General features: G+C 38.8%; 1 protein-coding gene across 3 annotated transcripts in view; it reads right to left on the bottom strand.

Moving 5' to 3' along the window:
* KaiR1D (Kainate-type ionotropic glutamate receptor subunit 1D) overlaps window positions 1-16,169 on the bottom strand; it is a 415,379-nt gene extending 399,210 nt beyond the window's left edge. For all 3 annotated transcript variants that reach the window (XM_065236420.1, XM_065236419.1, XM_065236418.1), the window contains exon 1: window positions 16,085-16,169. In XM_065236420.1, coding sequence (XP_065092492.1) covers window positions 16,085-16,090 — 6 coding nt within the window. In that variant the 5' untranslated portion in view covers window positions 16,091-16,169. The remainder of the gene's footprint in view (window positions 1-16,084) is intronic.
* Between the last annotated feature and the right edge of the window lie 596 nt (window positions 16,170-16,765).

Raw genomic sequence — 16,765 nt, forward strand, 5'->3', positions numbered from 1 at the left:
CCTTTTTAGCGAAGTCGAATATCCATTGGGAGGAGTATTCTTCACTCTCATTGGAAGATGAGCGGTTTCGCATATAGCGAGCCTTTTTCCAAAGCGTTGACATCGAGGTTTCTCTAGAAAGTCCCTCGATAAAAGTACGCCAGTAGTTTCGTTTCTTTGCTTTTAGTAAGTTTTTAAGCTTTTTTTCAAGCTTTAGATACTTTTCAAAAAGCTCAGATCTTTCATGTCTACGATAATCTTTAAAGGCATTGGATTTCTTAAGATACAACTTTGTGCATTCGTCATCCCAGCCAGGGGTGGCGGGTCTTCTTTTGAGGGATGCACTTGGAACACGTCGTTTCTGAGCTTCTAATGCGCTTTTGTAGATTTGCTCGGTAAAGAAACGATACTCTTCCAGTGGTGGTAGAGGATCGGTAGAATCAATACCAAGAGTTACCGCCGATACAAATTTTTGCCAATCAATGTTCCTCGTGAGGTCAAAAGGAACTTGAATTGACTGATCTGTTTTTAGACGACCACTTTTGATTGAAATAATAATTGGCAAGTGATCACTACCATGGGGATCATTGATAACCTTCCACAGACAATCTAATGATAGTGAGTTAGAGCACAAAGAAATGTCAAGACGGCTCTCTCGAGCAGGAGGGTTTGCTATACGTGTTGCTTCACCAGTGTTCAAGATAGTCAAGTTGAAATCGTCGCACAAATCATAGAAAATACCCGCTCTATTGTCATCGTATGATTCGCCCCAACCAGTACCGTGTGAGTTCATATCGCCCAGTATTAGAACTGGAGATGGAAGGATATTAACTGAACTCCAAAGCTGACGGCGGTTTATGGAAGTCCTTGGAGGGACATATACAGAAGCTATGCAAAGATCTTTGTTCTTCACATTTATTTGGCAAGCGACAATTTCAATGCCTGAAATTATTGGGATTGAGATTTTATAGAAGGAGTAGCACTTTTTGATCCCCAAAAGTACGCCACCATATGAATCATCTCGGTCCAGGCGGATAATGTTAAAATCGTGGAAGTTTAGTTCATCTTCAGAAGAAAGCCAAGTTTCACAGAGTGCAAATATATCACAATCAGAATTGTGAATCAAATACTTGAACGAGTCTAATTTAGGTATTAAACTACGACAGTTCCATTGTAATAAAGTGATCATATCTTGATCCTCACTCGACGAATTATCCATCGAAAGATATGAATTCACCAATGAGGGGCCATGATGCAGTCAATTGCTTGAAGTAGTTTCCGACTATAGGAACAAGCAGGTCAATAAGCCCTCGAAGTGGCGATTCGTCGAGAAAGCCGAGGGCATTCAAAATGTTATCCACAATGTCCTTAAATTTAATCTTTCCTCGCTTGGACGGGAGAGTTTTCTGTGAATTGCGAGTAGACGTGGTGTTTATTTTTGCGGGGTGGAAAAGCTGCAGCAAGGATCAGATGGAGCAGCAATTACCGATTTGTTCGGCTTTTTCAATGAATCCCCGCTACCTTCAGATTTTTGCATGCTTTTGAGAGTGGTTTTATTTTTTTTCCGGCGCACTCCCGGGGAGCTAGTCGGCTTCCTTTTACCAGGGGCGTGTACCTCCGGAGACTCACTCTCATCTGCTATGTCAGAGTCCAGTTCATCGGAAGACAAAATCTCAAAAGTGTTTTCATTTTGAGCGGCTGATGCCAACGAAGCAGAGGTTCCATTTTGCAACTTAACCATTTCTGCAAACGTCAGCTTGGAGCGTTCTTTTATTGAACGCTTCACATTGTTGGTACGCTTCTTGTACGCGGGGCAGTCCTGCAAAGCATGAAGAGGTTCTTTGCCACAGTAAGCACATTTAGTTGCTTCCTGTTGGCAAGCACCCTCCATGTGGTCTTGGCTACATTTGCCACAACGGGGCTTGTTGTCACAAAAAGCAGCTGTGTGTCCCAACTTTTTGCAGTTGGTACAATTATATACCCTTGGTACAAAAAGTCGCACCGGGAAAAAAACATTTTCAATTTCTAAAAACTTTGGGAGAACCGATCCAGCGAAAGACACCTGTAGTGAGCCTGAAGGGGAATAAGTCTTTTGACCATCTACCGTGGTCGCTGAATACAATATCCTGCAACCCAAAACGTCCACGGTAGATGTAGCAGCATTTTGAAGGCGCCCCATACCTTCCATGACGTCATCACACGTCAGGCTCACTGCAGAGACCACGCCGTCTATCTCCACATCTCGAGATGGGATGTAGACGTAATACTCTTCATTATAACCCTCGTCGTCAGCAATGTCATTTGCGACTTTATATGTGAGTGCAGTTATACGCAGTTTGTTCCGATTGACCTGATGAAATTCGGTCCCCGGGAAACGACGCGTCAACGTTCTTTTAATCCCTAAGAAGTTTAGGGCTTTCTCTTTCGGCCGAAAGTAGACAACCCAAGGCGAAGCAGAAGACGCCTGGTAATGACGCTTTCTAACTTTATCATTGGGAGGCTTGACGCCCCCCTGTGCATCATCCATACGAAATTTAAAACTTTCGTTAGGAAGTAAATAATTTTATTTTTACTTTTTTTGATTTACGAACCACCCTATAAAACAGGTGCTTGTTAATTGTAAACTTGGTGTACTTTCATTATTTGAAGTCGAAACAGTAAATGGACCAAATTTTGGATACTTTTCCAAAAACTTGAGCTTTTTTTTTCAAATCATAACTTTTTTGTCCATCATTTCTCCATCTTGACCTATAGTGAAATAGATGGCATTTTGTCCTCTAAAACATATCAACAAATAAAAAAAAATACAAAAAATGGTTTTTTGAGAAAAATTGTGTTTAAGGCTTTTTTTGAAATAAAAAAAAAAGATTGGCAAATTTTTTGAGAATGTATATTTATTTCAAATAGTCTCATCTATTACCTGCAGTGTTGCCCAAGACACCAAACCGATCGGACAAACAGTTTTCGAGTAAAAAGTTTCTGAAGATAAGCTTGATATTTTCTATATGCCCTTTTCAAAAATAAGGCTGGCATCTAAATGGCGATATGAAGAAGCAAAATGGCATTTTCGTTGATAAAGAACGTTTCGGTAAATTTTCAACCAAATAAAAAATACAAAAATAAACCGATTTGCGAATTCGTAGGGAATTTCTCTGTGGCTAAAATTCATAAGTGGTTCTTATGGAATTCTTGCGTTATGTGGTGAAATACACTGAACAAAAACATTCCCAATACTTCGACTGATTATTGTAATGCTCGAGCCCTTGAACAAAATTCTGTTGAATTTCGGATGATTTCCTTATGGTTGAATTCGTCATCAACTGATGAGCATCCATATGACTGCCCTCCGAATAAAGGATGATATTCATTAGAAAATTGTCTGTAAAACATACAGGGCTCAGAGGACAACAATTTCAGGATAGGACGACTTGAAAATGCATTAGATTATTAAACCGATGGTTTACATTTCAATATTGAATAGCCCTGAACTTGAACTTCATCATGGATACAAAAATTACTTGTTGGTAGAGGAAACTTCCTCCACCACGGTTTCAACGCTTTACCAATGTTCGTACCACCTCTGATAGCGATGGCTTTGCTTCCACCTCGTTTGTCTGCTCAGAGCATCAAATGACGTTCGATAGAATTATTTACATCATCGTTTTGAATGATTTGCGTTAACCAATACCAAATGCATTTGTATTTAAGATGCCTATTAGACTGATGCAAATTTTGAAATTTTTGCTCCACACTGCTCAAACGGTTTCAAATCAGTCCTGATTAGCCTCCCAAAATTTAAACTCATTTGGTAAAAAAAACTGACTTGGCACAAACCATTCGAAGTTTATATGGAAATTACTATGGGAAAACTAAACTTTTTGTTCATAGTCTTCTACCCATTTTCCATATTGCTTTTCCGAAAATTTCTATAATTATTCTTACGGAAAATTTTCTAAGCTACAATTTTGCGAAATATCGTTTTTCAGTCATATGTCAAATTAAATAGTTATTAATTGTTTAAGATATTGATAATCTTATGGTATGATCAAGCAGCTGTATTGTGGGCAACACTGGATTCTGCAGTGTGACATAGTAGCCATGATATTTGTGCTCAATTCTTCGCACCAGAAACACCAATGTTGCCTGCTGAACAGTTGAATGAGCATAATGATAATACATCAGTGACTTGAATCATTAATAATTTTTGTTCCTTACATTTGATTGAAAAGTGGTTTTCAACAAAGATGTAGCTGAGAAAATTTGCTACAATCTCTGTTTTCATTTTTAAAAGTATAATGATGCGGTGAACTGTTAGATAGATATCAACAAAAACATAAGTTCTCCCATAGTAATTCCCATATAAACTTGAAATGGTTTGTGCCAAGTCAGTTTCTTACTAAAGTAGTTCAAATTTTGGGAGGCTAATCAGGACCCAATTTGGAACCGTTTAAGCATTGTGGAGCGAAAATTTCAAATTTTGCATCAGTCTAATGACTATCATTCTGCAAAAAGCATTACGCATTCCAAATGAAGGCCTTATCTCTTCTCATAACAATGTTCATCCTGTATTGGCGTTGACGGCGACTCGGTAGCTCTTTACTCCAATGGTAAAATCCATAAGCAAACGACAGACTGTGTGTGAAACATGGTGAACTTCGTACTATCGAAGACTACAAATCAAGAAGACTGGCAACTCTGCCAAAAATCAACCCGTGTATGACGGTGTGTGTTAATTCACAAGTGTATTCACACACATAGGTAGAAATAAATAGCAGTCAATTATTGGTTTTGTTATGATTGTCGTAAAAAGTGAAACATTTCTTTTTCTGCTTTGCAACGAATTAAATTCCAGCTGAAATTGAACAGATGCGTAAGTAAATTTGTTTTGAAAATTAAAACTATGACAATGATTCCATTCACAATGATGGTGGAACCTTCCTCGATCATTAATTTTCCATCTCAGAATTATCTTCCACATTTCCTAAGCCCTTTAGTGATGCATTTATGGGCATTCGTATGGTGCATTAGTAAAATGCATGCCCGTTCCGCACGGCTTTGGCACCTGACCACAGTGGGGGGGGGGGGGGGGTTAAGTTGTGACGCTCGACAACTTGGCACAGTACTCGCTGACCATTTCAATGTCACTGGCCAATTCGACACTGTTGTTATCATTCTCTGGAAGGGGTCGGTTGATTCCAAGAATTGTTAAAGCATACAGAGGATCACTATCCGGTGGTTTCATGTTCTGAAAACATCTAAAATGGAAATATATTCTTTATCAATACGTTTGTTTATTAATTTATTTGATAAGGCTCAACCGAATTAACTTTACAGGGCCGAGGATTCTTGGTCACTATACAATACATCTTAAAACTATAGTCAAAAGGTACAACATAATAAACGCTTTATCTTCCGCTATCCAAAAAGCCTCCTCCATGAGAACTGGAGCCGCGTCCAGTAGTTTCATTGTATGGCGGTTACGCCAACGAGGGTCAGAGCGCGTCAGCAATGGACGCAAAACGTGGTCAGCACTCACACACTCATCACGAAACGGTTGCTTTCCAAAGTCGACGACGCATCGACCGAAAGAACTGCTGATGATGAACAATGAGAAGGACCACACAATGGTTGCTGCCGAGAAAACAGACGGTCGCGTAGCACACATCGAGAGTGGCCTGCTTTTGTCGACAGCCGAGTGAACACTGTTTTTTTTTATCAATACGTGCCGTTTTGGATTGTAGTCCTTCAACCTTTCATTTTTATTTTCTTCAACCTTATATCCTGCTACGCCTTCCATTGGATCGTGATGTACACACTTAGATTATTTTACCGAAATCTGTGAAATTTAACCGAAATCTCAACAGCTCAACGTTCGGTAAACAGTTCGGTGATTTTTCACAGATTTCCTGCAATTTTTCAACGAATATCTGTAAAAAATCACAGAAAATCTGTGAAAAATGACCGAACTGTTTACCGAACGTTCAGCTGTTGAGATTTCGGTAAAATTTCACAGATTTCGGTTAAATAATCTTAGTGTGTAGGTACCGGATCTTTCTTCTTTTTGAATCCTTGAATTTTCAGCAGTTTACGAATGACGGTAGTTAACTTAAAGGTGATGGAAGATGCCAATTCCTTAAAATTGATTGCTTTCAACAGGGAAAATAAACAATATTTCGGTTCCTCGTTCACAAGCCAAAGTTACTTTCACTAGGTATCGATCCGAGTTTCAATTCTTTACTTGATCCACCATGACAAGTTTTTCGGTTTGGAGTTGTAAAACCACCGGCTTGCTGGGATTAGGATACAAATTGCCGTAAAATTTTGTAGAGCAAAACAAAAACAACAACGAGTAGCGTGTTATGATTATTCGTTTCGGTGACATTAGGTCACACACACAGTTACTGTTTATGAGCAGTCTCACTAACACTTGTGCTTCAAAGTTGCACCTTTGATTGACAGAGGCGCTGTTATCAGTGACGTTTGACATTTGTATGGGTGAAGTGAACAGTTGCCAGTCTTCTTGATTTGTAGTCTTCGGTACTATCCACTGAAAATTCCGATAAGAAACTGTCAATCTTTGCTAGAAGAGACGATTTTTCGGCGGTGCCGTTAACGCCAATTCGAGCGGAAAATTATCTGATTTCAAAACAACCGTCATCCGGTTGCAGCTATCATTCGAAAAGGCGATTTCGATGATCTTCGAACACAGGACTGGCGTGTACAGGGTGGGGCAAGGTGGGGCAATTGCCCCTCCTTTTATAAATAAGATTTTTATTTTCACATTCACAAAATTATAATATAAAATAACTTGATTTTTTGATAACTTGGATTGAAGGTAAAATAACTTCATTTCATAAAATAAGGCCACTGAAATCCTTTTATTGCGTCAATTTCTTTGAGATGGTGCCTGAAAATTGAACCAATAGGTGCATGAAATGACAAACTTAAATTGGGTCAAAAAATTGCACCCAGTGGTGCATACAAAAAAAAATCTTGTGTAAATTTTTTTCAGGGTGGTTCATGGAGGGTTGAAAAATGAGAGTAAATTTAAGATTGAAAAAATTCACCATCATGGTGGTAAATGGAAGAAAAAGCTTTTAATTGAATATTTCCGGTGCAAAAATAGCATCGAGGTGGGGCATGGAGGGACTATTCAAAATGAATAACTCTGGTGTAAAAATTTAATCACGCTAAAAATTTGGAGCAGCACATTTTCTGAAAATTTCTGGTGGAAAGTTCGCAACACTGTGGTGAATGTAGAAGCAAGGTTCATTAATTTTTCTGATGCATAATTTGCAAGTATCATTGAAAATTTATGGTGGAAATTTTGCACCATTCTGGTACATGAAGAGACAAAGCTTGAAAATTGCACCCCAAAGGTGCATGGTGGAACAAACTTCACTGACAATTTTTGGTGCACCGTTCTGGTGAATGGAGGAGCATGCTTTATTGAAAAAAAATTAGTGCAAAATTTGCATTGCTCTGCTAAATGAAATGATCGGAATATTTCTGGTGGAAACTTACACTGATCTGATAAATGATGGCAGAAGCTTCATTTAAAATTAAGCTTTATTGAAAATTTCTGGTGGAAAATCTGCACCGTTGTAGTCAACGGATGGGCAAGCTTTTTGAACAATTTTTGTCCTTAGATTTGCATCCTTCTGCTGAATAGAGAAACAAACTTTAATAATAATTTCTGGCGTAAAATTTGCACAATTCTGATGATTGGAGGGAAGCTGTTTACTGACAATTTATGATGAAAAGTCTGAAAATAGGGACAAGCTTTATTTGGAGGAAAACCTGCAACATTCTAATGATAGGAGAAGCAAGCTATAAGGAAATCTGCACCAATCAGAAGATTATGATAACGGTGAAAAATTTGCATCGTTCTGATCAATTTAAATTTTCTGGTGTACAATTTTATGGTGTGTTAAAAATTTCTGGTGTAAGATTTGCAACAATCTGCTGCATGGGAGGCAAGCTGAATTAAAAATTCCTGATGTAAAAATTGCAAAGTTCTGGTGAATGGGGGGGCAAGCTTTATTGAACATTTCTGGTAGAAAAACTACAACGTTTTGGTGAATGGACGGACAACTTAAACTTAACATCCGAGAAGAACCTCAAGGGTATTGAATTCTGACGACAGTTCTAAAAGAAAAGATTTCTGAAAAGAAAATCTGCGAATAATTTCTAGTGAATCCTGCAGATAGTTCCAAGACAAGAATACCGAGAGAATCAAATTTTGAATGCAATTCCAAAGGGATGTTGAGAAAAATTGCAAGGGAGTTCCGAGGATAACTTCAAGCGCATTTTGGGAAGAATTTCTGGATTTTTTTTAATTTTTATTTAAGAGATTTTTAGCCATAGGGTAGTTTATCTCTAAGAATTTCTGGAGAATACAGAGGAAATTCTTCTGAAACTTTAGGGGAATTGCAGTTCCAAGGTGTTCTGAGAAAAAAAAAAGTCCAAAAATATTCCGAGATGAACCTCAAGGATTTTGAAGTTTTAGGACAGTTTCAAAATATTTCTGGGGAGAATTCAATTCTGTGGATAATTTCTAGTGCATCCTGCAGATATTTCTAAGATAATTTCAAAAAGAATACCGAGAAAATCAAATTTTGAGTGAAATTGCAAAGGGATTATAAGCAAAATTTCAAGCAAATTCCGAGGATAATTTTCAGCTCATTCAGTTCCAATGTGTTCTGAGAAAAATCATAGGTTTCTAAAGGTTTCTAAATATAATTCCAGTGGACTTCTGAGAAGAATTTCAAAAGAGCTCTTTGGAGAGTTCTAAAAAATCCGAGAAGAACCTCAAGGATACTGAATCCTGAGGACAGTTCCAAAGGATTTCTGGGCAGTATTCCAAGAAAATTCTGCGTATAATTTCAAGTAAATCCTGCAAAAAGTTTCAAGATGATTCCGAAAAGAATACATAGAAAATTATATAATACAAAGGGATTTTTAGGAAAATTTCAAGGGAGTACTGATAATTTCTAGCTCTAGCCGGGAATATTTTTTTTTGAGGAAATTCTTCTGAACCTTTAAGGGAATTTCAGGTGCAAGGTGTTCTGAGTAAAAGTCAAGAAGAGATCTAAAAATAATTCCAGAGGACTTCTGAGAAGAATTTCAAAAGAGCTCACAGAGTTCTAAAAATTTCGAAAAGAACCTCAAGGAATTCTGAGGATGGACTTTTTCGCAACTGTACAAAGTTTAAAGACAGCTTCTGGATTCCCTTGAAACACCCTTGAAAAGTGGGAATTAGTTTGCCAAAAATCGTCTAAGAATCTTCTCTGAAAATTTCAAGTCATTGTTTACCGTAGTTAAAAAGCTACAGCTGTTTATGTGCGTTGCAATAAATTCGGGTTTGTCCTTTATATCATCTTTAAAACATGTTGAATCATTTTCTGTCACCCCGACTGGCGGTACTTTGGGACGGTTCACGACGGATGGGATTAAATTGCCAAATTCCATTGGCTGTCTGAAAGCAGTTGGCATTGAAGAAGATGAACCACCACCGGAACAAAACATAAATAAAATTAGCTACACTAAACAGTAGGGAAACAGTGGTGGGTGGACAGCACCATCTCCCACGCACTTTGGAGTACTCCCCATTCCCAGATTAAATACACCATAGAAAAAAAAATTCCCCTCCTTAACAAGATTCCTGTGCACGCTAGTGGGTACAGTGAAGAATCACCGTCAGATCCGGTGCCGGTCGCATGTTGCTGATGAAGCGCTGCTGCTCGTTGATGTTGATGAAAGGATTTGATTTGGTTTATCCTTGTGTAGAGAATCGATCAATGCAGATAGAACCATTTGAAATGTTCATCGAGATTTGCTTTGCACTTGCACTACACGCTTTTGAACTTTTGTGTATGAAACAAAACAAAACAAAACTGCACAACGAAGAGCTCTATGATGGCATGAACATTTTTCACCGATGCCAGTAAGATCATTTATTTTTCAAAGTTGCCAAAACAACCTTTTGTGCTTTCGCTTATCTATGGCATCAGTAGTATCTATGTTAAGAACGCAGTGCTCCAGAAACCATTCGAATGTCATACACAAGGATAAACCAAATCAAAACCTTTCATCAACATCAACTAGCAGCAGCGCTTCATCAGCAACATGCGACCGGCACCGGGTCTGACGGTTATTCTTCACTGTACCCACTAGCGTGCACAGGAATCTTGTTAAGGAGGGGCAATTTTTTTTTCTATGGTGCATTTAATCTGAAATCTGAAGTGGTTTGCATAATATTCCCTTCTTCTGTTTTCCGTTAAATAAATCAGTATAAGTGGAGTGTGGAAAGCGTTTTGTGCTCATAATATTGCAATACTACACGCTATTTCAAACTACTTAAATTTGAGTAGAATCCTCCCAGATCGTCCAAATTTGGGAAGTTTTGAAATAGCGTGTATGGATTCTATAGTACATACTAGAAATACTCAGAGGGAGAGATAGGCGGAGAAAACAAAATACAATTCGGCAGCAGGGATTTGTTCCTAAATTATTTTGCAACCCTTGCTAGAAGAATACAAATGACTTGTATTTTTGATTCGATTTACTTGCAAAATAATAATTGGGTGCATCGTAATATGCCGGCACCGGTGGTTTAGTGGTAAGCGTGACTGCTTTCTAACACCCCAATGGGTCTGGGTTCAATCGCAGCCGAGGCGGTGGGATTTTTCTGAGGCATAAAAATCTCTGGTCACGTCTTCCTTCGGAAGGGAAGTAAAGCCGTTGGTCCCGGCCCAAGTGTGTTGATAAATGGGTGCGATATCCTGCGCAGGTGTGGAAGCTGCTTTCCTGCACATTCGATCGCCGTCAATGGATAGCGTAAAATAAGTTTCACTTAGATCTCAGCAAAAGTGACATTTGATTGCTGAGTCTCGGATAATGCTTAGCTGAATCTCAGCAAACAAATTACATGTTTGCTGATATCTCAAATGACTTTTTTGCCGAGATTTGCACAACAGAGCTCGGTAGAAAAACCTAAGTGAGTATCAATACACGCAGGCAAAAGAACGTAAGAATTTCATAAGAACCTCTTATGAATGAAGTAATTGGGTTGTTAGCGGAATGCTTAAATAAAACAGCAAAAAAGGGTGGAACCGGAAAATGGACGTTGAGGTTAGGGAGCCCGTGTGTTGACCACTCGTCTTTCAACGCTTGGGAAAATGAAATGGTTAAAGGCTACCTCATGTTACCCGAAAATCATTCATAAATCACGTTTATGAAATTCATATATGTTGTTGTCAGGACAAGTTCATTTGTTTACATCATGGCTTCACCGGAGCAAGCACGTCGCGTTTCGATCCTGCACGCTCGAAACGAAAATCGCGATCCATCCGCTCCTGGCAGTTTTCGATCAAATTCCTGGGCAGGAATTTTATACTTCGGTTGACCGGAAGGGTGCCCCGAAAGAATATAAAATCAAAAAGGAGACGACATTCACCAAAAAGTTCCTTGTCTGGCAAGCAATTTGCAGTTGTACGCTGAAATGCGAAACTTTTGTTACTTCTGGGCCATGAACCAGTAAATTTACCAGGAGGAGTGCCTACGGCAGAGACTACTGCCGTTTCTGAAGCACACACTACAAAAAAGACATGTAAATTTCAGTGCCCTAAGACCGACACATGCAAGCGGCCCTTTTGACATAAGAATCAGTTGAAAAGGACGAGAAAATCAATTCAATCAATTCAATCAATTCAGTTTCAGGTCACTTAATTTTACATGCCATGTTTGTTTACGTTCCATGATTTACGTCAAAGCTGAATTACGTCTCGTGTAAAAATAATAATTTCTAAGTGTGCAGCATGAGGTAAAATGCCTATTCTTACAGGACTTGGCAAGCTGCCACTACTCAAATTCCACCAAACAGTGGTATAGCGAAAATGACGTCACAGTGGTTCCCAAGGAGATGATTCCGGCCAATACTCCGGATCTAAGGCCAATTGAAGAATACTGGCTGGTAAATGGCTGGACAATGCGTACAATTGATACATAGACTCCAACATGCTCCTTACACAGCAAAAAAATAATTTTGATAACACGTCAAAGTGGATGCACTACAATCATGTCGAAAATATGGTGTAATATTACTTGCTAAAAAGGACAAAATTATCATTCATACAATACATGAACTGACATTACGCTGCTTTTACTGCATTTGTTTATTTATGTGGTCATAAAAATTACATGAAATTTTTGACATGATTGTAGTGCATCCACTTTGATGTGATATCAAAATTATTTTTTTGCTGTGTAGCCTATTGTCCAGTAACTCCTATCCCTACCTTCCCGCGGTGCCGACTGGGGTAAGAGTAACCATAGGAAAGATCGAGTAACCAACCCCGATGGGACCTTAGCCGTATGGTGACAAGAAAGGGGGGAGGGGGTTTCTCCCTTCGGAGGGTGTAACCTAACCGAGCGTCTGTTCTCCATGTTAGTAGATCACCGCCCTAGTGCCAGCTTGGGACTCTAAATAGAGCTGTGCACGATGGGTCTCCGGCAAGACAGGCGGTTGGTGCAGGCCCTACAAGCCAACCGTAAAACTCAAAAAGTACAGAAAGCTAACAATGTAAATACGGACCGGAAAAATCGGCATAGACCCAGGCAACTAATACGGACTAAGTGATTTGTATATTTTCTACAAGTCTGAAAATACAAAACATTAAGTTCCAGTTGTAGTGAAAGACAAATACCGATTCGACAAAAAAAATATTGTTAATTAAATATCGTTTCTGTCACCATGTGACAAGGGTAATTAAATGAAAAGAAATGGAAACTAATTCCCCTTCCAACGAAAAATCAGAACACATGACTATCAGAAGTCCATTGAAAAGATTACAAGCCCATTCAAAGATAATACAATCATATTTTATTTAGTGAAAAATACGTTTTGGTTTTGATGCTCATTGATTGAATTCAAGTTGCTCGAAAGGAAGAAACGATTATTTATCAGAATGAATACATATACGAAATAATATAAAATATATTTTCCTTATTTGAAAAATCGGTATATTTTTCAAAAATCTGTAATCTGTATATACTGCCGGTAATCGCAAGTCAGTTTATCTTTTTATGTTTTTTTAGATGTGCTATTGAAACAAACAATACCAAGTCAAATTGTCCCACGGCGAAAAGTAACCGCAAGTCAGTCCCATTAGAAAAACATATGTTAGGAATGTTAGACAACACTGTAGTGTACCATAAAAGTAACCGTAATCATTTCTCACCATAAACACCAAACCATTTGTTACCATTTCAAATAATTTACCATGACCGACGTTTCTCGTAAGGGTAGCATGTTGCATTTCAAAAAGTAGTTCGATGTTTTCCGTAAGGCAAACATCTCATAAATTTCCTCATTGCGATGTGACAATTATTATTTTCAGTTACATCGAAACCACTTCAGTTAACGTTTCCTCAAAACATGTTTTCCAGGTCAAACCCAAAACGATTCCACGCATCCGCGTTGTGGATCAAATTCCAAACCTTTTCAAACATCCTTTCCAAAACGACCGCGTGTTTAACAACACCAGCTACATGAAATTAAACACCACCGCTCAACAACGCGTGAGGCAAATGTTGACCGGCAGTGACATACTTCTTGATGCATAGTGTTTGTTAAGTGCGTTTACATATTTGGCGACGCCCGTTCTTAAGTATAGTCTTTTTTATCCAATAAGACAGTCCAGGCTCCACCCATAGGAAAACTCTGTAAGTTAGTTGGTAAGATTTCCATTTCAATAAAATCAATCTCAAATTGGAAGTTGTCGAGTATACTTCAATCCGAAAACCTAGATTGCGTCCGGTAGACACCTCAACACATCGCAGCGTGAGATTTGTTTCAAGACTAGGGTTGGCAATATCGGAGGTTTATTTCTTAAACCGGTTTTCCGGTAATGAAAAATCTAATACCGGTAAAACCAGTATGAGGAGGAACTACAAAAAAACTGCATTTCAGAAAAAAAAAGTGTTGATTGGTTAACTGCCACTCTACGCATGTCGGTCCCATAGTCATTTTTGGTAAAACTGAGTTTTTCAATGCATAAGGTAGCTAACCACCGACAAACCGACATGACACTTAATTCTGACTTATGCCCGAAAATCGTAAACGGTCGTTTTTAATGGTCAGTGATCCGAACTGTCAAAACCATAGGATGTTTTGATCTAGATAAAAATAATTTGTCCAGAATAGATCATAGCTTTTGCATGTGGGTTCATGGTTTTGCTAAATATTCCCCGCGAACACGGAACCAGGTATCAGTAGTGTGCTTTGGTCAGAAATTTTATTGTTTTTGCTATGGCCGTTCATGTCGGGTTGTCGGTGAGCTGACTACCTATAAAGAAAAGTTTGAAAAGACAGTCACATTGGTTGTCCTATCACAATGCAATGGTACGAAGCAAACTAAAAACGCGATTTTCTCGGCTTGCCAATTTTCACTATGGGACGGACACGCGAAGAGCGACAGTAAATGATTCAGTTAGAAATGCGCTCTTCAAAGCTAGGCTTGTTCGTTAAGGTAACATTTAGAACGCAAAGAGCGTTTATCGTACACTTTGACGTTTCTATATATTATGTTTAGCTTGCATGCAACATTGTTAGTGACTTAGCGAACACGCTTGTTTTTCGCGAGAAGCTCGAGAGAAGTCATTACTTAAGTCCTATTTATTGGGGTACAATGTTTTCAATAAAAACTTATTCAAAGCGTTACGTCTGTTTGTCTGTGGCTTTACAAATTGTTCCTTCACGGTCAAACTATCGTTCTCTACATCAGCTGTATCATCCAGTTGATTCAGTTCTTCTCTTCGCTCGGTTTCTACATGCATTCAGTTGCCTTTCAAATCAATCAAACGACGAAGAATTTCCAGCGAATGCTTTATCAAAGTAGACCGCGATGTCTTGAAGAATACTCCAAAGTAATTTGTCATTGTACCGTGCCGATTCAAATTTCGGACACTTAAACTCGAATTTCGGACACTTTTAAAAGTTGATTATCTCGGTCGAATATGATCCACATGTCTTGTAAATTTTAAATTTTTTTGACTAGTGCCCTCCACGATCATCTAACATTATTACTTTGTTTCTAACTGGATGTAATATTTAATTAAAAATGAAAGTGTCCGAAATTTGAATCGGAACGGTATGTAAATTATATTGTTCTTTTGTTTTTTTTTTGTTTTTAATATTACAAACATTCATTTATTTACACTTCAATCACTATGGAAAACGTGTTAAAACAATGTTTTCATGCTGGAAAAATCCAACTAAAATTCCGAAAATACCGGTTTATTATCGTACAAAAACCGGTATTTCGGTATTTTAAAATAGCACGATAATACCGGTAAAACCGGTTTCGGTAAAACCGGTTAATCAACGCTACTCAACACCAATTTTGTCCACTTCCCGAACAAGTCCGGATGTGGCTAATATAGTTCTTACGATACACAGTTTGACTGTTTCTCATGTGATTTGATGTATCGCTTGATGGATTTTGATTTAAAAAGGAATTACCGCTTCCCCGGAGATACCCGGAACATGACTCTTATTGATCTTTTTTTGAATTCTCGTGTTAATTGATTCATCGCATGGTGGGTTTGGCACGTTTATGAAAAGCTCTGGTCTGATGAACCCATACTCACCGGAGTATATTTCGGCCATTGCTCTGGAACCAGCGGAACAAATCTAGAAACATTCAATAACGTTCTATGGGAACATGATATCTTTCTACTGTCCAATACTGTTCTAAACTAATGCAGCATCGTCATGGAATTGTGACTGACTTGCGGTTATTTTTCTCATTGACGTTAAATGTAATCGCAAGTCAATCCCACTCAGATGTTGGCCATAAAATAAAAATTTCAAGATATTTCTTTAATATTTCTTGGTAAACATAGATGCATTCTATCACATTGTACGTTTATTTTTATATGTATCACTCCAAAATAGGTGTCAAATCAGAAAACTTGGAAACCTTTGAACCTTAACAGATGGGACGGACTTGCGATTATGGGCAGTATAATACAGTGTATCTAAAAATTGATTTTCACAAAGGAGGCTGACAAAATCAGTTCATTACTGTATCTCGAAACTTACCTCCATCGTATCGCAGATGCTCTGGACGTGACTGGCGGTGTGCGACGATTGTGGCCCAAAGATGGCCGCCACTCCAACTCGCAACAGATGGCACACTGTAGAACAGAAACATGAAAAAAAACCAGTCACCAATTAAACCGTGCTGCTCATCTGTGTGTGTGGATAATAATTGGATTTCGTCGCGCTGTTCTCACCTCGCTTCGACGCCAGGAAGCTGTCCTGGGGCGATATTCGTTCGATCTGCGCCAGCAGTTTGGACCGCGGTAGGATCGTCCGATCCGAGTTGATTTTCTCGACCGCATAGCGGAACGCAATCTCTTGATGGTCGTCGTCCGGATGGAAGAGGCCACCTGCCAGGAAATAAAAGGTGATGAAACGAATGAGATGCTTTGCGTAACGAGACATTTACATTTTTTTTTTAGTTTGGGTGGATGTCCCCAATCACGGTACAGGTGAAAATGGAACATCCATCCCAACCCAACCCAACCCAACACGCAGTTTGCTTCATTTTGAGTGGCGACAACAGGGGGCATGGAAAAAAAGGTGAGTGTATAATGGAATTTATGCAAATTATTCTTACGTTACGCTTCGAGCAGGGTCTATTGAACCGTGAGGACATCCGGGGAGCGAGGCGATAATGGAACCATTCTTCGAATGGGATCCAATTACAGACGGGTGGGG

This window comes from Ochlerotatus camptorhynchus, unplaced genomic scaffold, assembly GCF_037179485.1.
Source record: "Ochlerotatus camptorhynchus isolate MF236.1 unplaced genomic scaffold, CSIRO-AGI_Acam_v1.1 ptg000550l, whole genome shotgun sequence".
NCBI lineage: Eukaryota > Metazoa > Arthropoda > Insecta > Diptera > Culicidae > Ochlerotatus > Ochlerotatus camptorhynchus.